The following is a 23,061-nucleotide window of genomic DNA, read 5'->3' as shown; positions in this document are numbered from 1 at the left end:
TCCACTTCTCTTTCTCTCTCTCTCTCTCTCTCTTTCCCTTCCTCCACCCCTCTCTTTCTCCCCTCCAACCCCTTCCCTCTCAGTTTCCAATGAGAACGGAAGGTTTTAAGGTCTAATTGTAAGGGGTGTCGCTCCCTTCTGCCTTTTCCCCCCTGCGTAGCAAGATGGCAGCCGCCTCGGAGCTTTTTGGAAAGCCAGGTATGAGCCGGCGGTGACGGGGCAACTGCAACCTCATGGGAAGTGGGGCGTTCCGGGCTCGTCCTTCACACCCTACCGAGGTCACGAGTTCCCCCGCCACGAGCGGCTCTCCTGCACGGCCATGGCTCCAGAGGCACAAGGACTTAATACAGAGCCCGGCAGCTTGGAGCAGAAAAGTGAACGGACTATGCATTAATCCATGGTACCATGCCTCCCCGGGAGGGAAGGGGTGTCGCCCCCTTCCGCCTTTTTCCCCCTGGGCAGCAAGATGGCAGCTGCCTCAAAGCTTATTGGAAAACCAGGTATGAGCCGGCAGTGTCGGGGCAACTGCAACCTCATGGGAAGGGGGGCATTCCCGGCTTGTCCTTCACACCCTACCGAGGTCACAAGTTGCCCCCCACGAGCGGCTCTCCGGCACGGCCATGGCTCCAGAGCCACAGAAACTAATCTCGTAATTATCTGGCTCCTGGGTGAAATCCCTCCAGGCCTAATAAGTAAAATATCAGAAATCCAAAATCATATGGTTCCCATAACCAGCTGTAGAAAACAAATTATTTCACAATGCTTTTTCAGCAGTTCTGCTTATTGGGTGTAAACTCTAAACAATTATGGTGCATCTTTTGTCGAACTAATGAATGTAATTAAAGTAGATAGAGAATTAAGCAGAATTCATCTGCCTCACAGGCATTGGGAAGGATGGGAGGGGCGGTATAGTGGGGTTCTTGGTGGTGAAAAATAAGTACTGGTAAAGGGAAAGGTGTTTAATCATTGCATGACAGAAACTTAAACCTGAAAGCTTTGTAACTTTTCCTACAATGATTCAATAAATAAATATAAAAAATTAAAAAAGGTCTAATTGTGACTTCAAGGATCAAAAATCAGGACCAGAGAGATAGCACAGGGGTTTAGGCATGCCATGCATGCCACCGACCCTGGTTCGTGGCACCCTTTAGTCCCATGACCATCACTAGGAATGAACCCCCCAACCCCAGCACTCCTAGGTGTAATCTAAATTTTAAAAATTGTTGAAAGCAAAAGTGGGGGGTCAAAGAATTTGCCTTGCACATTACTGACCCCAGTTCAATCCCAGGTATGACATATGGTCCCCTGAGTGCCACCAGGAGTTCCTGGGCAATGCAGGGTGTGGCTCAAAAAAAAAATAACCAATTTAAAAGTTACTGATGTGACCTAAAGATCTTTAAGCTATCATATCAACATTGTTACATTTCTGTTTTTTTGCCTGTTGATTCATGTTATTTTGAACACTAAAACAGCAGCAGCACAGGGGAGGGGAAAGAAAATGACTGGAGAGGTAAGAGGCTGAAGAGTGGTGATAAGAGCAGTGCAGGCTTCCAGCCAAGGACTTAAGTAGGTTTGGACCAGGCCAGAGAACTCTGGAGAAAGTCACTGTGGCCACCCAGACTTACACCCGGGGGCGTGTCCAACCACCATGGCCTCTCTGGTTACCCCCACTGGTATTCTTCTCTCTGGCATTGGGCCTGACATAGGCTCGGTTGCCCCCGCCCCCCCCCCCCCCACACACACACACATGCTCCACTCTCTATGGGGTAGGTACTACCTTTTGTTTTCCAAGCTGGGCTAAAGCAGAAGGCAGTGGACGCTATAGAGAATTTTGCATGGAAACAAAATTTTAGAACCATTTCCTCTACCACTAGATGAGGGCAACTCTGGTAGAAATTGCTGTTTCCACATAGTTTCTGCCAAGGCCTCCCACTATAAGACCCCATTGACACATCACAAAATCTTGAGATATCTTCCTATTTCTACTAAGAAAACCTCTCTCTTTTCAGTATAAAACTTCCACTGAAAGGGGAGGATGAGCTCAGTTGTCAGCTCCATTCTGGTTCCTCTAGTTATTTCCTCGTGGGGGTGGGGGTGAGGACGAGAGAGGGTGTTGGAGATCCCACATTTTCATCTTTCGCAGAAAAAAAAGAGCAGTGAACCTGGATCTATCCCCATCCTTATAGCCCAGGGGTGTAGGGAGTCACCTGAAAGTTTCTCTTTGTAGAAATAATTCCACTTTCTGGAAACCAAGACATATAAAATCCTTACCCCCTTACTAAAGCCCTCTGTCTGAGCAGCTGTCCTAGAAATGGGATTTGGGCTTTAAACAAGGACTCACAACAGGTCCCAATGTGATCAGTGCCTAGAATTTATTTTTCAATTTTTTTTTTTAAGAATTTCTTAAACCCTCGACTGTGTAGACTTTTTTGGGTGGGGGGTGTGGGCAGGGGGCTTCCCAAGCATTTCTCAGGAGGCCCAGGGCCTCACCAACCATTCTCAGCCAACGGGGCATTGGCTCAATGCAAGGGCCCAAGGTGTGATGCCACTTGGGTCCTGCTGTGGTGGGTATTCCTGGGCCTTTGCAGGAATACTGCAGCCTCCAGGACCACATCTAGTAATGCTCGGAGACCAGGTGATGCCAGGAATCAAACTACTGAGATATCTCCTTGCTCCTACAGTGGTAGATTTGAACCTTGCAGAGTGAGTAGTCCTGGCTTCGTTGAGCTTTAGTGTTCTCAGGGAGTCCAAGGAACTAGTCTCCAATCAGACTTATCAGAGCTGCTGCCCCTGCCTCCTCTGCCAGATGGCCCTGGCCGCTGCTCTTTCAAAGCCCCCCCTGGGAATTTAGACAGACAGGGCACCGGGTATATCATGACACACTCCGCAGCCTACGAGGCCTTATTCCATGGTGCTTAGTGAAAGGCAAAGAAGTGGAGGGGAAGGGCCAGTGAAATGTCTCGCGGAGCTTTGCACACGGGTGCCCCAAGTTCAATCTCTGGTGTACCATGGCCCCCTGAGACTTGGGACTAGCGTTTATGAGCCTCACTGTGAGATCTGCTCCCCTCCCCCAGCAATAAGTTTGAGGAACAGCTGCAGATTACCAATGACAGCTCCGCTCTGCCGTCCATTAAGTTGTAAAGGAGGAGCTTCCCAATGCAACACATTACTTTCCCAGCTCGTACTAAGGCCCCGTCTGGGAGAGAAAGACCAATTATTCATGTTTAAAAAACCAGTTTCTATGTTTCTAAGGTGCTTACTATATGAAGGTGCTTTGACTTCGTTTAGAGAGAAAAATCAAGCCTTCCCCTAAAAAAAGTGGGGACCCAGGAGAACCAACAAAAGTGGACAATAGCAGATCTGCCTGAGTCTAACAGACGAAAAGCAGCAGCTAAAAGCAGACATGACAGCAAACATCCGTCCATCCTTTCTGGAGCTTTATTGCCTACACGGGGAACTCCCACCTCCCTTCTAGACCAGCCCCTCCACCGGCCACCACCCAAAGGGTTCCTGCCAGTCCCCTCACGGTGGCTCTGCTCTGGGCATCCTCTTTGGAGCAGCGGGGCTCAGCCCTGCTTCGGGGAAGGTATGCCTGGCTTCCGCGGAGGCGGAGGCGGCTCAGGCCTGTTTCTCCTCCAGTACCTCCACTCGGGCTGGCGGAGGCCGCCCTGCCTGGCCGGCTTCTCCAGAAAGAGGGGGTCCGTGTTGACTGTGCTGTCCACCATCAGTCTCTGGGGGAGGCCCACTTCCAGATCATGCTCTAAGTCATCTTCATCCAAAGAGGAGGAAGAGGAAGAGGAGGAGGAGGAGGAGGAGGAGGAAATAGCCAAGGGTGCCATCGTTCCTTCCTCCTCTTGGAGGCTTCTGAGGGGCAACAGCTGTGCTAGGGGCTTTGGCGCCACCTCTGGGTGTTCTCTGGAGGTGACCCGTGGGGGCCTGCTTAGAGGCCACCAGCCAGGTCCCACCCAGGGACAGCAGCAGTGGCAGCCTTGGCACAGCAGCTGGCAGCACCTGGCAGGGGGGCCAGGGGAGCCCAGGAATGGAGGGCCCAGAGGCAGCCTGCTGGTGACACAGCCAGAGCAGCGAGGGGCCCAAGGGAGCGGGCCAGCGCCCCTGAGCAGCTTCTCCACAGCTCTCCTCCAGACGGCTGGGGGCACTCCCCGGACCCCAGCCACAGGCACTGTAGCTATCTTGCCATTCCAGAAGCAGACGGTAATATCTTCTGTAGTTGCTGCATAACACAAAAGGGCAATGATGACTATTTCTCAGCGGTGGGACTAGGGTCCTTCCCCCAAAGACAGAGCCTTGAGAGGTCCCCTCTCTGGAGCGCCCACCCGGAACATTCCCGCACTGGCTCCAGCCCCCCGTGTCCTTGCAGGAACCCTCCCGCTCAATGTTCATGTCACAAGGCCTCCCGGGGCTGGGGGAGACGCCTTCCTAGACACAGGGCATTTCTGTCGTTCTCTGGATGACAGCAGGGCTGACTGACTGAGGGAGGAAGCACCTGTTCTGTCCCAGTGCTCAGATCACTGGGTGGGGAGCAGGTTGAAGGAGGCCACCACCTCGAGGGTCAGCTGAGCAACCAGACGCAGAGCCTTAGGCGACCTTGTCCTTATAGTTAAGAAATATAAGGAAGCAGGGCTGGAGTGATAGTACAGCGGGCCTTGCACGCAGCCAACCCGGGTTCGAGTCCCAGCATCCCATACGGTCCCTGAGCACTGCCAGTAGTAATTCTTGAATGCAGAGCCAGGAGTAACCCCTGTGCATCACCAGTTGTGACCCAAAAAGAAAAAAACAAAAAAAACCCAGAAATACAAGGAAGCGGGTAGAGCGACACCTGGCGGTGCTCAGGGCTTATTCCTGGCTCTGCTCAGGGAGCACTCCTGGCAGAGCTGGAGAGATTATATGGGGTGCTGGGAATTGAACCTGGTTCAGTTGTGTGCAAGGCAAGTGGTGCAACCCCTATACTATTATCTCTCTAGCCCTTTGATTTATTTTTTTTAATTTATAATCCGAAAGAAAGATTTGTATATCCACTGATATCATTGTGTATCACCCTCAGGATCAAACTCCATGTAAGGACAACTTTCCCAGAACTGTGGCAGTCCCTGCTGCACCCTGCCACATGGCTCCTTCCCAAGACCGGGGCTGTCAGAACAGCCTCCCTCACCTCTGCGTGGGCCTTTTGCCTCCAGGTCCAAGAGAACGGTGCCGGGGCCATATCGCAGCTGGCCTGGCTCCCATGGGGCCATCACCTTGTCCCCAGGTTGCAGGGCGTATTCCAGGGGTGGTGAGAACCGAATGACATCTTCATCTAAGACCAAACCCCGCTGCTGGGCTGGCAGCTCTGGGGCTGGGACCAGGGGAGCTTCAAACTCCACCAGCATGATGCCCTGCCTCTCCAGCTGCGGAAAGAAGAGACTCAGACTGAGAGCTGGCGTCGAAAGGTACAAAAGTACAAAAAGCAAAAAAACGCCCCCAGCACCGAGCTCAAGAACTCCCTTCTGGACAGTGATGGTCATGGAGAGAATGATAAGGACAGGGGCCGAGGTAAACGCGCTTGGCTCTCAGCAGTCTCTTGTCATGGGCAGCTCCCATGTGGCACTTCCTGTCTTTCCCTTCCTTTACTCCCGGCTAGAGTTTTGGCCTGCAGTTTCCAGGAGCAGCTGGTTCTCTGCGGCTTTCCCTGACATGTATCGCACTCTCCACAGAAATGTCCTTGATGGTGAGATGCAGCAGCACTGACATATTCATCCCCCGTGGCCCACATGGGCAAGGAGTGGCTATGGCCCTCAGCAATGCCACAAAGCATGGGAGAAAAGGCAAGTGAAAGGCTTAAACCAACTGTAAATACAGATTTTTTTTTTGAAGAGAAAGTTTGGTTATACATTACTTTTTTGTCAAATGACTAGACAGAACCTACATTTGAGCAAAAGTCTACAAACATTTCATTTGAATTCACGTATTTGTTACATGAAAGATGACTTTCGATGGGAAATTTTGTAATTCATCCTTTTTTTTATCTTTTTGGTTTGGGGTCAAACCCAGCTCTACTCAGGGCTTACTCCTGGTTCTGTGCTCAGGGATTACTCGTGGCATAGCTCAGGGAACCATATGTGGTACTGGGGATAAGACCCAGATTGGCTGCGTGCAAGGCAAATAGTGATCTGCCCATTGTACTATCTCTCTGGGCCCTCATCAATATTTTTAAAAGTCACACAAATCTTCCTTCCATGTAACTGCATTTATAAGTCTGTTGGAGTGACCACAAGCAGAGTCGGGAGTAATTCCCAAAGAAGTCTGACTCTGAAAAGCAGATGGAAATGGCAGAGAAGTGAGGCCAGGCTGGCATGAGCCCCCCGGCAGCCCCCAGGTTTGCTTTTGTGTTCCAGGACAGACACATTCCTCTTTTCCTCCAGCTGCTGTCTAATATTCAACACCCTGAATTGTCCTAAACAAAGCACTTTAACTGAACATTTTCTTCATCGTTGCAGGTTGACTATGTGGTACAGACACACACATGTGTGCACAACACATACTTTTGTGTGTGTGTGTGTTTCTTTTTGCAGGGGGTCAAAAACTTCATAGAGTGCTCTACCACAGTGCCCCAGTCCCAACCCCCATGCCACCAAACCCCCAAATATTCCTGTGTTGAAGTCCTAATTCCAAATACATTTGAATGTGATCTTATTTGGGCATAGGGTCACCGCATATGCAATTACTCAGTACAAGGCCATACTGAGTATGACTGAGTTGTTTGGGCCCCTGACTCCAATGATTGATGTCTGGATCAAAAGGGGAAACTCGGGGGCCAGAGTGATAGTATAGTGAGTAAGACACTTGCCTGGTACATGGCCAACCTCTGGTCTATCCCTGGCACCATACATGGTCCCGTCCCCACCCCCAGCGCCATCAGGAGTGATCCCTGAGCAGAACCAGGAGTAAAGAACACCAGGTGAAGATGAGACAGAGGCAAGGGTGATCCACAAGCCTAGGAATACTGAAGATTGCCAGCAAACCACCAGAAACTCGGAAAGGTACATGGGACAGGTTCTCCTTCACATGACTCAGAAAGAAGCCACCCAGCTAACCTCAAGACTTGCAGTCTCAGTCGGGGCTGGAGCCATAGCATAGAGGGTAGGGTGTTTGCCTTGCACGTGACCGACCCGGGTTCGATTCCAGCACCCCATATGGTCTCCCTCAAGCACCTCCAAGAGTAATTCCTGAGTGCATGAGAGCCAGGAGTAACCTCTGTGCATTACCGGGTGTGAGCCAAAAAGCAAAAAAAAAAAAAAAAAAAGACTTGCGGTGTCCAGAACCAATAGGTCACAGTTTGCTGTCCTGTAGGCCACTCGGCTTGTTCTTGTTACACATCCCTAACCCACAAGCAAACTCAATGATACTGCATTGTGACTTTTACCTTCTGGTCCCAGAAGATCTGTGTTTAGCCAAGACACCTGCCAAGGCACACTGGGTACAAGAGGGACCCTCAGAGGAGTGTGCAGGGATGTGTGGGGAGCTAGGGACTCACCTCTGGAGCAGCCTTTATCTGAGCTGGGTAATAAAAGCCATCCGGCTCCCTCTGTGCCAAGACTCGTGTGTCAGCGACGTCTCCAGCTCTTCCCTGCCATGCTGGGTTAGCCATGTGGAGACAGGGATGATAGGATGCATCCCTGGGGTGAACAGAATTAGGGAGAAGGGGAGGCGAGTCTTACAATCATCAGATCTTGCCGTTGAAGCTGAGGAGCACCCCAGTGCATGGACGGCGTACACAGGCATGTGGACCAGATAGCACAGCCTCTGGGTTCTGGTGAGAACTGCCTTCGGGAGGCTGGGACAGGGAAGGGGATTGCTTCTAGGTCATCAAAAGAATGATGCACCTGGGGCTGGAGCGATAGCACAGTGGTAGGGCATTTGCCTAGCACGCGGCTGACCCAGGTTTGATTCCCATCATCCCATATGGTTCCCAAGCACCGCCAAGAGTAATTCCTGAGTGCAGAATCAGGAGTAACCCCTGTGCATCACTGGGTGTGACCCAAAAAGAAAAGGAAAAAAAAAAGAATGATGTGCCTGAACAGAGTTAAATTGATGAATGCTGCATCTGAGACTAGGCAGCAAGCAGGGAAAGAGGACCAAGGTGGTGTCATGTGGGACTGGGGATGAGGTGTGAGGTATGAGTGTTACTGGCTCAAGACGCGGTGGGGCCAGAGGGCAGAGGAAGTGATTGAGAGGGGAAGTGCAAAGGGGTTGACTAAAGGATGATGGAACAGGAAAGGGAGAAGCTAGTTCTGGGGAAGTATGTGGGCAGGGCCAAGCCAGAGGAACTGTTGAGTCAGGGTTTGCATTTCTCAAGCGGCTGTTTCCTACAGGAGGCAAACCTTGATAGAAGGTTGCTCAGGTCTGGCTTTGAATGAGGTACTCCCGATGAGTGAACCAAGAATGAGAGGCTGGGAACTGGTGTATCCCTAAACTTGGCAGACCGAATTACGGAGCTGAGTCCCTGAGATACACAAATCCTATGGGCTTCCAGGCTGCGGTTCCTGGTTCCTTCCCCCAACTGCCTTTCACACTTAATTGACAGAAACTCAATTGTATCATGTGGTTCTGGGTCAGTTCATAGCTGCCAGTAAAAGAAACTAGAACCACTGATGTACCTAAAGTAGCACACGTGTGTTTGGTTTTAACATACTTGCTTGTATTCTTGTAGAGATGAGCTTAGATGGCCCCAGAATGAAATACAACAACCTTCACACACTTCCCTCTTATTGTGGTGGGAAGATGCTCACTGGTTGGGTGGGTGTTTCAATATTATCTGTAATGAACTATTGTGAACTACTTTATGAAAATAAAATGTATAAAAATCATTTTTTAAAAAAAGAAGAAGCAGCTAGAAACTTCTTCACTGGGGCGAGGCCTAACTACCTTATACTTGTCAATTCTGAAATCTGCCACTCTAAGGTGGGGGACAAAAGTCAGGTGAACCTTGATATCACAGGGCGTTGCCTTGAGCCTGGGGTCCATAGGAAGGAGCCCTCTCAGCCTCCCCAGACGCCTCTTTCCCTCCCAGTACCTGTACCTGGTGAGGGGACTGTGTCTGCCGAGCCAGGGCGCTCGCAGGGCAAAAGGGCAGGTGAAGGAGAAGTCCCAGGGAGGAGCAGCGCCAGCCCAGGCGGGGGCCTTCAGGGTTGTGGCCACGCTGCAGTACTTGAGCAAAGGCATCTCAGACCTTGAGGAAGATTCCATGGCCTTGGAGAAAGCACCTGCGAACAAGCCCGAGCATCACGGCGCCGCAGCGCAACAGCCCAGCAGAGGGCGCTGTGTCGCCGTCCGCGCCGCCCGGCCCCGCCCCACCCGGCAACCCCGACGCGCAGGGCAGCTCAGCTCAGGGCTGGGGGCGTCGAGGGGTCAGGAACGAGGACGAGACCTGTGCGTGTAGACAGCTCCAGCCTTGCATCCTTCCCCCCAGCCTGCTGGCTGGGTGCTCACTTCCCCTCTGCACTTCGATTAGGCTCCGTTGGTAAAATATGGGAACCCCGGACCTGGCTCGTTCTCCCCTAGAGCAGGGACCCAGAGCGTGGAAGGACCCTGGTTCCTCTCACTCAGCCCTAAACCAGGATAAATTGGCCCCATCCCGAAGACCACCCTGCTCTCCCGACCCGTTAGCTGGGCGCGGAGGGCAGGGTGGCTGCCTCCGTAGACTTGTTGGTTCAGAGGTGGTGGCACGTATGTTGCCTCCCTCTCCAGCCTACTTACTGTCCTTGCCTGCCCGTGTCACAGGTCTGACCCCCAGGGGGACTTACCCACAGCCTTTCCTGCAGCCTCAGCCCGACCCTGCTGACAGTTGGGGCTCCAGGCCACAGCCCAACCGACTCCCCGTTGCCAAGCAGGTTGCCATGGATGTGGGGACGCTGCGGTCCCAGCGAGGGAAACTGAGCATGTGCAAAGAGGACCAGGGTGCCTGGAGGGGACTTCGGAAGTCCGGCGTGGGGTGGGGGTGCGGTTGAGGGTGGTTCTCCAAATTCAAGGCTACAGGTTAGCTTCCACGTGGGTAAGCTGGAGACTTGGGTGAGGGCAAAGTCTGCAAGATGGAATTTGACCACAGTTTGAACAAAATCACCTAAAGGTGTGGACATGTTTGTGTTCACAGGCTGGGCTGGCTCTGCTAAGAGCACAGGTCTGGTGACCCTGGTCGGTATTGAAGGGTTACTGGTCAGTAAGAGACAAGGGCCAGGAGGATCACTCCATGGTTTGGAAGTCTGCCTCACTTGCTGGGGGAGAAGGCAGTTGGGTAGAGAAGGGATCACTAAATCAATGACAGGTGAAGGGATCGCTCTGGATGGGAGATATGTGCTGAAAGTAGGCCAAACATGATGGACTCTCAGTATCTGTGTTGCAAACCATAATGCCCTAAAGTAGAGAGAAAGTAAGAAGGAAGGTGCCTGCCATAGAGTGGGGGAGGGTTGGGAAGGTGGGAGGGATATTGGGGACATTGGTGGTGGAGAATGTGCACTGGTGGAGGAATGGGTGTTTGATCATTGTATGATCATTGTATGACTGAAACTCAATCATGAAAGTTTAATAACTATCTCACGGTGATTCAGTTTAAAAGAGGGGGAGGTGGTCACTGGTGACCAAAGAAATCAACCCGCAGTCTGGATTCGGATCCTCTTTGAATTGAATTGAATTCAAGGGAGGAGCCGTAAGAAGTGTCTGTCAGCCCTTGAGCACCAGTGTGGCAGGACTGGGTTGGATGAGGACCACCACTGTGGGCGTCTGTCCTGTCCTTCTGGTTGCTGTTTGTTTGTGGATCCATGTGGTTAGCAGAGACCAACAGTACCGGGGGTGGAATGCATGTCAGTCAGCACATTCCATCGCCCTGACCGCAGGCGTGGGCTTGTTACCAAGCGTCTCCACTCAGAAGGAATCTCCTGACTATGTCGGGAGTGTAGGGTTCTAGACTTCCCCTTCCCTCCTAGGCTTAGATAAGAAAGCCCAGATTCTGGGAGCCTTCGGGGAATACCAGCGTGATTTCCACAGAAAGACAAGCTTCGACTAAAGAAAACAGGTTCTTGTTGACAGTATTGAACACTGCCTGAAGGAAGGCCTATTGCTGGTAACTTGAGTCATGTGAACCAAAATTTCTCTCTCTCATACAGACCAAGGCATCTTAACTGAGCAGAGCTTCGTGGGCAGGAGAATGTGTGTTGTCTGGGATCACATACCCATTTGTATAGAGCCCAAGTAAAACCAATAAAGTCTTTGGTTGTGAGAAAAGGGTTCTTGAGTAACACAGGCAAGATTTCAATGGTGGTGGGGGGAAAGAAAGACTATTCCAAGGCTAGGTAGGAAGAAGTAAGGGGAAAAGATGCACTTGCAAGACTAATTTTCGGGGGCAGAGGTGATGATAGAGTGTTATCGGAAAATCTAAGTTGTAGATATTGAAAAGAAAGCAGACTGGTGGGAGCCTGCAAAGCCACGGAGATATATTTGCAACATGGGATGGTCATCAAGTACTTGAGCAGCAAAAATAACATAAAATGGTTTAAGGAATCATTAGAGGGAGCATGGAGTTGGTTGATGACTGCACCCTGAGACCAGAGAGAAGACTGTCATTAGTGGCACAGAGACAAGGGTTGGAATATGAAAATAATTGCATTATCTATTGACTGACACAGCTGGGTGCTTGAATATAGGATTAATAAGACTGTTCCTCTTCAAAGAGCCTACAGTACACTGAAGAAGGCAGAAATGGGTGAGTAAAGGGAGCAGGAAATAATTTTTAAAAAAATCTTCCACAGATTCTGGAGCAATAGTACAGTGGGGAGGACATTTGCCTTGCATGAAGCCAACTTGGGTTTGATCCCTGGCATCCCATATGGTTCCCAGAGCACCACCAGGAGTAATTCCTGAGTGCAGAGCCAGGAGTAACCCCTGAGTATCACTGGGTATGACCCAAAAAGCCAAAATAAAGACTTCCCTTAGGAGCGGAGGACTTCACAGAGATGGAAATGGGCATGAAGAGCACAAGCCCTGACTGACCTTGGTGACAGGTGAGACCCAGAGTTAGGTCTGAGGAAGGCTAATGCTATCAGGGATTAGGAGTGGGGCTGGTCTGGAGGCCGCAGAAAGATGGGGAGTAGGGGCTGTCTTGGCCAGGAAGGAAGAGCTGCTCTAGGGCAAAGCTGGAGATGACAGCCACAGATAAAGGTTTTGAGTCCTTCTTACTCTCATCATCCTTCTCTGCGGTAGTTTGCTGTTTTCACTCTTTGCTTGCAGCCAGAAGGCTGTGAAAAAATTAAAGCTGGTTTCCCTAAAATCTCAGCTCCTGCTTCTGGACAAAAGGCAGCAGAATCATAATTTAAAGCACTGATTCCCCAAATGGGCAGTGTCCCCAGCCCACCCCAGGGGCAACTGGAAGGATTGGGGTAGCCATAGAAACCCAGGGTGCTTGGTAGGAGGGGCACTTCCTGTTTGTTCTCTTAAAGAAGGCAGATTTCCAGGGAAGCTCTGTGTGATTATTATTTTTATTATTATTTTTTAAAGAGAGCAGAAAGCCAAATAAGTTTGAATACCTCTGGTTTAATCAGAGGCAGCTTGACTCCAGAGCGATTGCCCTCTTCAAACTCTGCACTGAGCCTCTGAGGAGATCTTCAGCTTGCAGGAAAGACAAAGCTAAAATAACTTCAAAGGGAGACAGTTAGGTTGGAGAAGGGACCACTACATGGCAATAATAGTTGGAAATGATCACTCTGGACAAGGACTGAGTGCTGAAAGGAGGTAAAGGAATAAACATGATAACCTTTCAGTAACAGTATTGCAAATCATAGTGTACAAAAAGAAGGGTTGGGGGAGGGAAAAGTGAGAGAGAGAGCGAGAGAGAGAAAGAGAGAGAGAGCGAGTGAGAGAGAGAGAGAGAGAGAGATTAGGCCAGCTGGGGGTGGGGGAAGGGAAGGAGAGGGAAACTGGGAGCCTGGGGGCATCTGTGGCAGAAATTGTGCACTGGTGAAGAGATGGGTTGTTGGAATACTGTATGAGTGAAATCCAATCATGAACAACTTTGTAACTGTGTATCTCATGGTGATTCAATAAATAAAACATCCAAAGGCATCAGATTTGGTAACTCTTTGTGTTTCAGTGGCCTCATCCTGACATGGGTCAGGTGCAGAATTTTTATCAACTCCAGATCATAGAAACCACCAGTGTGGGGGCATCACCCAACGGTGGAGTCCCGGCTTGCATGTGTGAGGTCCTGGCACCATAAGAGTAAATAAGTAAATAAATAAGCTGGGATGTGGCTCCATGGAAGAGCTCATATCTTGCCTGGGGAAGGCCCTTGTCTGATCCATATATTGCACAACCCATAAATTCAATAACATAAATAAAGCCCACCAAGTTTAACAAAGCAAGGGCAGTTCACAGGGACTGCTTAGCATGCAACTGCCCAGTACAATGACAAGCATTGAGTAGTCATACTTTACAGGTCATACTTTACTTTTGTGAAAATGGCAAAATCCGAGAAGGGCAAGATGACAGGTCCAGAGAATGTTGTGTACTCCCGATCCCCAAAAGTGTTTCTAAAAAAAAAGTGTTTCTTTTTATCACACCCCCAGTGCTCAGAGCTTACTCCTGACTCTGTGCTCAGGAGACCATGTGCAGTGCTGGGGATTAAACTGGGGTTGGCTGCATGCCAGGAAAGTGTCTCATCCACTCTACTTTCTTGAGCCCCTTAGGGCCCTAAGGTTCTTGAAAGAAATTACCAAAGCTTAAGAAGCATCTTCTCAGTCTCTATAAAATCATGTTTCAATGCATCTGAGACCTCGATAAGAAATAGCATAGGTTAGCCTTTGATCTCCTACAAGCTCACACAGAAATCACACTCAGGAAAAGCTATTGAATATGCTGTAGAGACCTCATTTTGAGGAGGGAAAATTTTATTTCAGAAACACTGAATCAAATGATTCTAAAAATGGGGTCTGTGTGACGGTTGGGGTTGACAACGCTGGTGGGAGATTTCCCAGGGTTATTCTTGGTCTCAGCCTCTTTAGGGTACAGAAGAGACTGCAGGTAATTGATGTACTTAATGGCGGCTCTGAGGGTTTCCACCTTGCTCAGGCGTTTCTCCAGATACTCCTCCGGCAGGTGGTGTCGCAGCTGGGCGTAGCCTTCGTTGACGCACTTCACCCGCTGCCTCTCCCGCTCGTTCCTTTTCCGGATGAAGGCTGGCCCGTAGGAGTAGTCACACCTTCTGTAACTCGGGTAAGGCATCGGGAAGGGGTAGGGACACTGGTCACCGTAAGTGTCCATGAGCAGGGAGTCACTGGGGAAGGACAGCAACGGCAGCTCCTCAGAGTAGGGGCTTGGCACTGGGGCCTCGGGGTACAGGTGGAAAGTGACCATGGGGTCCAGATAGAAGGACCTGGTCAGGGGCAAGTGGGCCGGATCAGAGAAGACAGACAGTTTGTCTGGCAGAGTCGAGTAACTTCTATTGTCCATTTCCTCCGTAGCCTGGAAACAGAACCAAGTTTATTAATTTGGCCAGATGGAAAGAATGCAGCTGTCTCTGACTTTCTCAGGAATCTGTGTGTGTGTGTGTGTGTGTGTGTGTGTGTGTGTGTGTGTGTGTGTGTGTGTTTGATTGGGTGGGGGCAGGGGCAGCCCCCAGACAGTGCTGGATGACGGAAACCACTGGAGTCCACTCCCAGTGATCCTGAGTCTGGCAATCAGGGACCACCAAGGCTATGCCCCATAGTAGCCCAGAAGGCACGGAGTTTGAGGAATCACACTCAAGGTCTCACACATGCCAGGCATGACCCCCAGCCCTTTGTGCGAGCTTCCCAGCCCCCACATTAATGTTTGAAAGATTGTTCTACTTTGGGGAATAATCTCTGAGCTCATTCTGAAAGCTGGATGTGTCCAACAGTCCAACATTCTGTGAATAGTAACAGGGAGACTCACGTACATGGAATTCCCTTGTGAGAAATGGATTCCATTTGTTGGGCTACACGGAGAAGTCTTAAGTCTGGCAAGTGTCTTCAGTTCAGGAACGTTTTCTAACCCCCCTTAAAGGAGGTCTTCAAGTATCAAGTTAGAACTTAATAATACTTGTAGGGTTGTACCGATAATACGGTGGGTAGGGTCCTTTTGCCTTGATTGCGGCCAACCTGGGTTCTGTCCCCAGTATTCCATATTGTCCCCTGAGCACCAGCAGGAGTAATTCCAGAGTGCAGAGCCAGGAGTAACCCCTGAACACCACTGAATGTGAACACCACTGAATGTGACCCCAAACAAACAAAAATGTTTGCTGAACATTGCTATATTTTGTGAATTGTACTGAGGTCACATTTACCCATAGAGATATATGGCTCTTTTAAAAAAAATAAATCTATTGGAGAAATAAAACAAAGGGGAATTAATTTAGAGAAATATGGAAAGTGACTAACAGAACAGGCAGAACATGGAGATCATGAGGATGTATGCAAATAGTGAGGTTTGGGAAACCTGAAACACTGCAAGATTCAAATGAGTGTTGGAGAAATGTTAATGATTGTGCAGTAGCACATACAGAGCCTTCTTGAACCCTACCTGATATGCCAAAACAGAAAACAAATATCAGAAAGGAGCCTGATCACACCCAGTGGTGCTCAGGGGTTATTCTTGGCTCCGTGATTGGGGGTAGGGGTTGGGAGAAGTGGGGAGAGGATGGGAGTGGGGGGAGAATAAACATGGGTGGATCATATGCAGAGCAGCTCATTAACCATTCTTATTACCTTTCCAACTCATAGAAATTAGCCTTTTGTCCTTAAAAATTTGCTAGGAGTTTTAGAAAAGAGAAACTTCTCTAACATTTAAAAGCCAATTTACAGGGGCTGGAAATAGCTCCAAGAGCAAACCCACCGGGATTTTCATGCTGAGCACTGTAGTGTATGCTAACCACCCACCCCAAATAAAAGCAGATAGTTTAACTTAGAACTTCAAACATATTGAGTTAAGATAACCTGCATTAAGATTCTCTTTCATTTTTTCCTAATTTCTGTATCTTTTCTTTCTTTTTATTGAGATAATGAGTTTACAAAATGCTATACATTTTAGGGTACAATTTCAAACCTCTTCAAAATATCTTACCCTACCCACCACCAAAGTTCCAGGATTGTTTTCTCAAAAATGAAGTAGGTGTATTTTCCAAGATGTTCCACATCAACACATTTCCTTTTTCTACATCCAACTGACTCAACCCAGCACTATTTTTCACCTTTCAATGATTGTCATCTTAGATTTTCAGGGAAACTACAATTTCCAGTTAAGGGAAAGCAAGGTAGTACTTTAGAAAAAGAACACTTTCCCTGTTGCATTAACCTTGGTTTATGAAACAAAAAGTTTCAGTCTTGACTTATTCCCTTCTTAGCTATGCATTCATAGGTAAGTTTGTTAACCTCTCTGACCTCCAGTTTCTCTCTGTGACCAAATGAGTACTAACAACACTACGGTGATTGGATTAAAGAGAAAAAAATTAAAATAAAAACAAACCAAAAACCAATGCACCAGTCATTAGTACTCTTCTGTTTCCTGTAACAGATGGATATTTGGGCCGTATTTAATCTCTCAACTGCACCTGATAAAAAACCTCACATTTTCTCAAAAACTGGAAATCAGCCCCCATCCCCTTCATCCCATCCTGCCTCTGTGGTGGTGGGAATTGGGCACTGGTGGAGAGATGGGTATTTGATCATTGTATAACTGAAACCCAAGCACAAAATTTGTAAGTCTATAACTGTACCTCATGGTGTCTCACTAATAAAAATTAAAAAAACTGGAAATCAGAACAGTGAGAGGGTAGAGCAGACCTAAAACAGAACAGGAAAAGCAACATGAAATGCTCACTGTGACCCCCCAGAAAAATGACTTTCTTCCTCTGATAAAACAAAAACAAAACAAAAGAACAACAACAAAAACAGCCCTAACATTTATGAGAAAATTAGTGAATCAGTGAATTTCAAGTCTCAAGGAAAAGCCTGGCTAGTCTATCTTGGCTGACTTTGTTTTTGTGGTGATAGAAAAGGCAGCAGCAGGGGTGTATGTTGAGAAGAGAGGGTTGGAAGGGTTATAAGAAGTCACGGAGAAGAAGGAAGTAACTGGAAAAGAGCAAATGCCAGGAAAAAAGTTCACCCTAATAAGTGGGTGGGGGATGAGATAAGTGTGACTGGTCCAATTAAAAATCATAATAGAGGCACAGGAAATGAAAGATTCCAAATTACTGACCCAATGGCCTAAAATAACTAACATGAAACTAAAAAAATCTCTGGAAGCTGAAAAACTCGCCAAGATGCTGTCAAAAGAAAATGGCGAAATGTTGCTGAGAGAAAAGAGTCAGGAAATTCCCAAGCCAAGAATTCTAGAGGGTAAAGGGCATTTTTAGGGTGAAAACTACAAAAGTGGCACTTTTGGGTATGGAACCATATTACTCCAGTTCTGGCCACATCAGAGCTTCTCCAGCCTATAACTCACCAGTCTGAACAGAACTCCCATGGCAGGTCTCATTAAAACCAACCACACACACTATTAGGTATGGAAATAGCCTGATGATTTGTATATGATCTTAAGCTTTGATCCAGATGAAAACTCAGTCATTTGAGCTTGCCATGGGTAATTAAAAGGTTTTAATAAAAATTAGGAAATAATTTTTGGGAATTAATCTCAGAAAATGTATAAGCACACTTTTTAGGAAGAGAGACTAGTATCTCTGGAGAGCCACCAAATGAGTTTTTATCTATTAGGCATTTCTAATAAGTTCATCTAGCATTCACATAAGATCATCATGTGTTCACAGTAGCCATGTCACCACAACAGAAGGAGAGAGTGAAAACTGTATTAATCGGGTCAAAATCAGAAACCTCAGGCTGGAGTGATAGTACAGCTGGTAGGGCATTTGCCTTGCACATGGCCGATCCGGGTTCGATTCCCAGCATCCCATATGGTCCCCGGAGCACCGCCAGGAGTAATTCCTGAGTGCATGAGCCAGAAATGACCCCTGTGCATCACTGGGTGTGACCCAAAAATCAGAAAAAAAATTGGAAACCTCAAGAAGTCTGGCTGTCGTGCTCAAAACTGAGGATGTGGTTTTCAGATCAAGCAACTGCACGCTTAATGCCCAGCTCTGTGGGGACAGCTACATGCATGCTTGGCTAATGCTTCCATCTTGGGAAGACTTCAGGTTTCTGGATTTCAGCTTTTCTGGGAAATAAATGATTTTACCTTTAATGATGGGCTGGAGCGATAGCACAGCGGGTAGGGCATTTGCCTTGCATGCAGTCAACCCAGGTTCGATTCCTTCGCCCCTCTCGGAGAGCCTGGCAAGCTACCAGCATATCCCAACCACACGGCAGAGCCTGGCAAGCTCCCCATGGCATATTCGATATGCCAAAAATGGTAACAAGAAGTCTCACAATGGAGAGGTTGCCACTCGAGCAAATTGATGAACAACAGGAGGACAGTGCTACAGTGCTACCTTAATGATAAAATCTTAAGAGATTCCAGATACTCTGCTAAGCACAAACAATTCAACTCTCAGGGATGTCAGCGATTTGATACTGCATGTTAAAGACAAAAAGCTGCAACTGCACTCATGGTGATTGCATGATACAAATGTTAGGGCTGAAAGGGACTTTAGAAACCCAAGATTCAATCCCGCATAGGATGTGCCTGGGCAAGGTTGCAAAGCTCACAAGAGAGCAAGGAACATACCCCAGTCCTCTGACATCTAGACCTAAGCCATTTTCCCATGCCTCCAGATGATTAAATCATTTACAAATGCTCAATTATTTAGTCTTTGGGTGTATTTAATAGTTTAAGACAATGAAACCATCTAGTAACTCACAAAATGCATTATCAGCTTGATTAGTGATTTTCTTAAAAAAAAAAAATCATCTTAATCCCCCCCATGTGTCACCCTGGAGAAGTCTCTTACCTGAGTTTTACAGTCAAGATGCTGTATTTTGGGCTGGGTCAGACAATGTGATTTATAGGTGATCATTTAGTAACAATATGCAAAGCAGCTTACAGTTAAACAGAACTGCATAGTTCTGGTTTAGCTGTGTTTTTTTCCCCCTACCTAATAGATATGACAACACATAACAATACTAAGTAGAAAGGTTTGTTTACAAAACTCAAGTCTTGTAACAAATTTTTCTGTTAAAGGAAGGCTCCCTGATATGCATATAGATGATGTCATTTTATAACAAAATTATTCGTGGAAACTTAAGTTCAGTCTTAAAATGTACTAATCTTGTCAATAGTTAAGTAGATTAAGGGCAGAATTGATAAGGTTAATGTAAACCTACATTACAAAAAAAATATTAACTGACCTTGGACCCGAGAGATAGTGCAGGGGTTAAGACACTTACCTTGCAACAGCAGACACTGGTGCCCCTGTGTTCTCCTGAGCACCATCAGGAGAGATCTCTCTGCACAGTCCATGAGCAAGCCCTGAGCACCGCTGGTATCACCCCCAAACCAGTAAAACAAATAACATTTTAAATGCCTATTCAAAATAGTCTCTTCTAAATGGATTGCATTTTAGAGCAATTTTAGAACATAGGAAAACAGAACAGAAAGTACAAATTTCCCATGTACCTCCTCGCCCGATACATGTATATCCTCTTCTACTTTAACAACCCAATCCACAATGATACATTTGTTATCATTGATGAACCAATGTTAACACATCATTATCGAAGGTCACAGTTTACATTACATCCATCCTTAGTGCTCTACGTTCTATAGCTATTGACAAGTGTACAGTGACACGTCTTCACCACTATAGTGTCATATAGAAGAGTTTCCCTGCTCTAAAAAGCTTTGGTGTTCCACCCATTAATCCTTCCTTCCTCCCAAATCTGAGAACCAGTTTTTTTTACTCCAAAATTTAGCTTCTCTATAATGTCATAGGGACTGGAGCAATAGCACAGTGGTAGGGCATTTGCGTTGTATGCGGCTAGCCAGGCCGGCCCGAGTTCAATTCCTTTGCTCCTCTCGGAGAGCCCACACAGCAGAGCCTGGCAAGCTACCCGTGAAGTATTTGATATGCCAAACACAGTAACAACAAATCTCACAATGATGGAGACGTTACTGGGCCCGCTCAAGCAAATCGATGAACAACGGGAGGACAATGCTACAGTGCTATAGTGCTATAATGTCATATCATTTGAATCCTATAGTGCAACCTTTTTCAGATTGGCTCCCCTCACTTAATAATATACATTTCATATTCCTCTATATCTTTTATATTATTACTAATCACTCTAATTGTGCTCAGGCCCTGCAGTGTTAGGGCCCCCTGGGCACTCTGCAGTGTTGGATCAGGGTGGGCTTGTGGTGCTCTGGATTGAATTTAGGGCTTTGGACATGGTTGCCATGTGCTCTACACTTGAGCCCTATCCCTGTGGTGCGCCGAAGGTTGCATTTGGGGCACTGAGAAATCCTGCTGCAGTGCTAACAGTGAGCACGGAGAGGGCTGCTCTGGGGTTCTAGCCTGTGACCTCACACTTGCAAGGCAGATATCATTTCCGATTGGTACAGACTACTAATATGACCCATTCACCTGTTGAAGGCCATCTTATTGCTTCCAAGTTTTGGGAATTAAGAGGAAAAGCTGCTATAAATATTCATGAGCTGGTTTTTGTGTGGTAATAAGATTACCAAGCCTGCTCAGATTGGGACTGGGCCTTCTCCACCCAGACCCCCCCATCTTCCAGTAGGTAGGCGTCACACCCACCAGCTTCCGCCAGTGCCAGGTTGGTCCCATCAACAGCCAAGACGCAGAGACTATAAAATTCAGCTCCCAGAAGTGCATGGCCACAAATGCGGCCGCGCGACATCTTATTATTTCATTTTTCCTTTGGAGAAACTGGCAGGCCACCAAAAGTATCCTGCCCGCACGGCAGAGTCTGGCAAACTTCCCGTGTCGTACTCAATATGCCAAATACCAGTAACAATGATGGGTCTCATTCTCCTAACCCTGAAAAAGCATTGAAATGGCTCTTTTAAAATCTCAGGACTAGGAAGGAGATGTTACTGGTGCCTGCTCTAGGAAATCGACGAACAACAGGATGATTGTGATTGAATAAGATTTTAATTCATTTAGATATGTATCACCAGGCAGTACAATAGCTGGATCATATAGTAAATGTGTTCTGTAAGAAGCCTCTAAACTGCTGTCCAAAAAGTCTGCACCATTTTGCATGCCGTTTTGCATTCCCACCAGCCCACAGCTGTTGGCATTGTCAGTGTTAAAAATTTTGGCCATTCTGGGGGGCTGGAGCAATAGCACAGCAGGTAGGGTGTTTGCCTTGCACACAGCTGACCCAGGTTCGATTCTCAGCATCCCATATGGTCCCCCGAGCACTGCCAGGAGATTCCTGAGTGCATGAACCAGGAGTAACTCCTGTGCATCACCGGGTGTGACCCAAAAAAGAAAAAAAAATTGGCCATTCTAAGAGGTTTCTTGTGCATCGGTTTATATTTTCCTGATGATATGGAGCATCTTTTTATATACTTGTTATGTTTATCTTTCTTTGGTACATATCTCTTCAGATCCTTGCTTCATTTTTTAAAAATAAAGTTTTGGGGCTGGTAGGGCACTTGCCTTGCACATACCCAACCCAAGTTTGATCCCCAGCAACCTGTATGGTGCCCCAAACACCACCAGGAGTGATTCCTGAGTGTAGAGCCAGGAGTAACCACTGAGCATTGCCAGGTGTGACCCCAAAAACTAAACAAACATGTGGAGTTCATGCCCAATTCAATCAGCTAATCAGTGGCTGAATAAATAGCAGTACTCCTACAAAAAAAAAAAACTAAACAAACAAAAATATCAGGTGGTTTGTATTAGCATTGAATTTTAGGAGGTCTTTCTATAGAGATTGCAGACTTTATTGGAACACCCAGAACCCTAAACAGCAGAGTTACGGTTGCCCTTAGGCATGTGGGATGATTCCCAGGGTCAAACTCAAGTTTCATAATATGTGGCTTTAGGGAGTGAGCTTTCCCTGGGCCCTCTGATTCTTGTATGTTGTGTTTCACATTGAGGCTTACCACTCATTTTGAATTTATTTTTGTGAAGGGTGGAAGATTAACTTTTTTTTTTTTTGCCTGTGATATCTGGTTGTTCCAATACCATTTGTTGGAGACTAATCTTTTGCTGATACTATACTGACATTGATTATTTAGCTCAAGAGCAAGTCTCTAGGTCCAAGAGTGTGTCAATTCCCTGAGTGACTTCATTTCTCTAGAAGATTGGGTAGGCTTTTTCCTCCCTCTCCTCTTCAAACTTTTCAGTTAGCCAATCTCCACAAAACATGTTGGGATTTTGACTGGGGTTGTCTTTTGACTCTACAGATCGAAACGGGGAAGCACTGACAACACAGAACCTGATTTCATTTGTTAACTTGTCCTTATATACACTCCGTATACAGTGTTAGTTTATACTTAATTCATTTTGAGAGTGCTAAGACAAAAGGCATAGACATATGTACAGATGTATACCATATATATATATAAAAGGGGGGTTCCCATATGTGCCAGTCTATAGTACCTGCTGGAGGTCACACATCAGCTTGTGGTGCTTGCCAGGGGTTGCACTTTTTTTTTTTTTTTTGCTTTTTGGGTCACACCCAGCGATGCACAGGGGTTACTTCTGGCTCTGCACTCAGAAATCACTCCTGGCGGTGCTCAGGGGACCATGTGGGAAGCTGGGAATCGAACCTGGGTCGGCTGCGTGCAAGGCAAACGCCCTACCCGCTGTGCTATCTCTCCAGCCCCAAGGGTTGCACTTCTTTAAATTGTGCTGCTCGCACACATGCTCACTTGGTGGTGGTGGTGGTGGTGGTGGGGTCAAGCTTTTTAGTGGCGTGCTCAAGTTTACTTGTGCTGTGGCCAGAAATAATTTCCAGTGCAAGGGAACAGATAACAGCACTGCCAGGATTGTGCCTAGTACCTGTGGCAGCATGGAGAATTTAACTTGCAGCCTGATGTTTGCAAGATAGGTCCTAAGCCACTGAGCTATACCCA

The 23,061-nt window shown here is 47.5% G+C and overlaps 2 protein-coding genes across 2 annotated transcripts; both read right to left on the bottom strand.

Annotated features, from left to right (window-relative positions):
- Positions 1 to 3,566: 3,566 nt before the first annotated feature.
- Positions 3,567 to 9,892, bottom strand: CUNH11orf16 (chromosome unknown C11orf16 homolog). Its single transcript, XM_056116335.1, has 5 exons — positions 9,801 to 9,892; positions 9,077 to 9,260; positions 7,532 to 7,673; positions 5,171 to 5,405; positions 3,567 to 4,231 (listed from the first exon to the last, which is right to left on the bottom strand). Exons 2-5 carry the CDS (start codon positions 9,241 to 9,243, stop codon positions 3,567 to 3,569), a joined length of 1,209 nt encoding a protein of 402 aa, XP_055972310.1. The 5' UTR covers positions 9,244 to 9,260; positions 9,801 to 9,892.
- Positions 9,893 to 13,950: 4,058 nt separating this feature from the next.
- ASCL3 (achaete-scute family bHLH transcription factor 3) lies at positions 13,951 to 14,493 on the bottom strand. The gene has a single exon (XM_056116438.1). The coding sequence runs from the start codon at positions 14,491 to 14,493 to the stop codon at positions 13,951 to 13,953; it is 543 nt and encodes a 180-aa protein (XP_055972413.1).
- Between the last annotated feature and the right edge of the window lie 8,568 nt (positions 14,494 to 23,061).

This window comes from Sorex fumeus, unplaced genomic scaffold, assembly GCF_029834395.1.
Source record: "Sorex fumeus unplaced genomic scaffold, SorFum_2.1 ptg000030l, whole genome shotgun sequence".
Taxonomy (NCBI): Eukaryota; Metazoa; Chordata; class Mammalia; order Eulipotyphla; family Soricidae; genus Sorex; species Sorex fumeus.
Note: the sequence above shows the minus strand (reverse complement) of the source record. Positions and strands in the feature narration are given on the sequence as shown.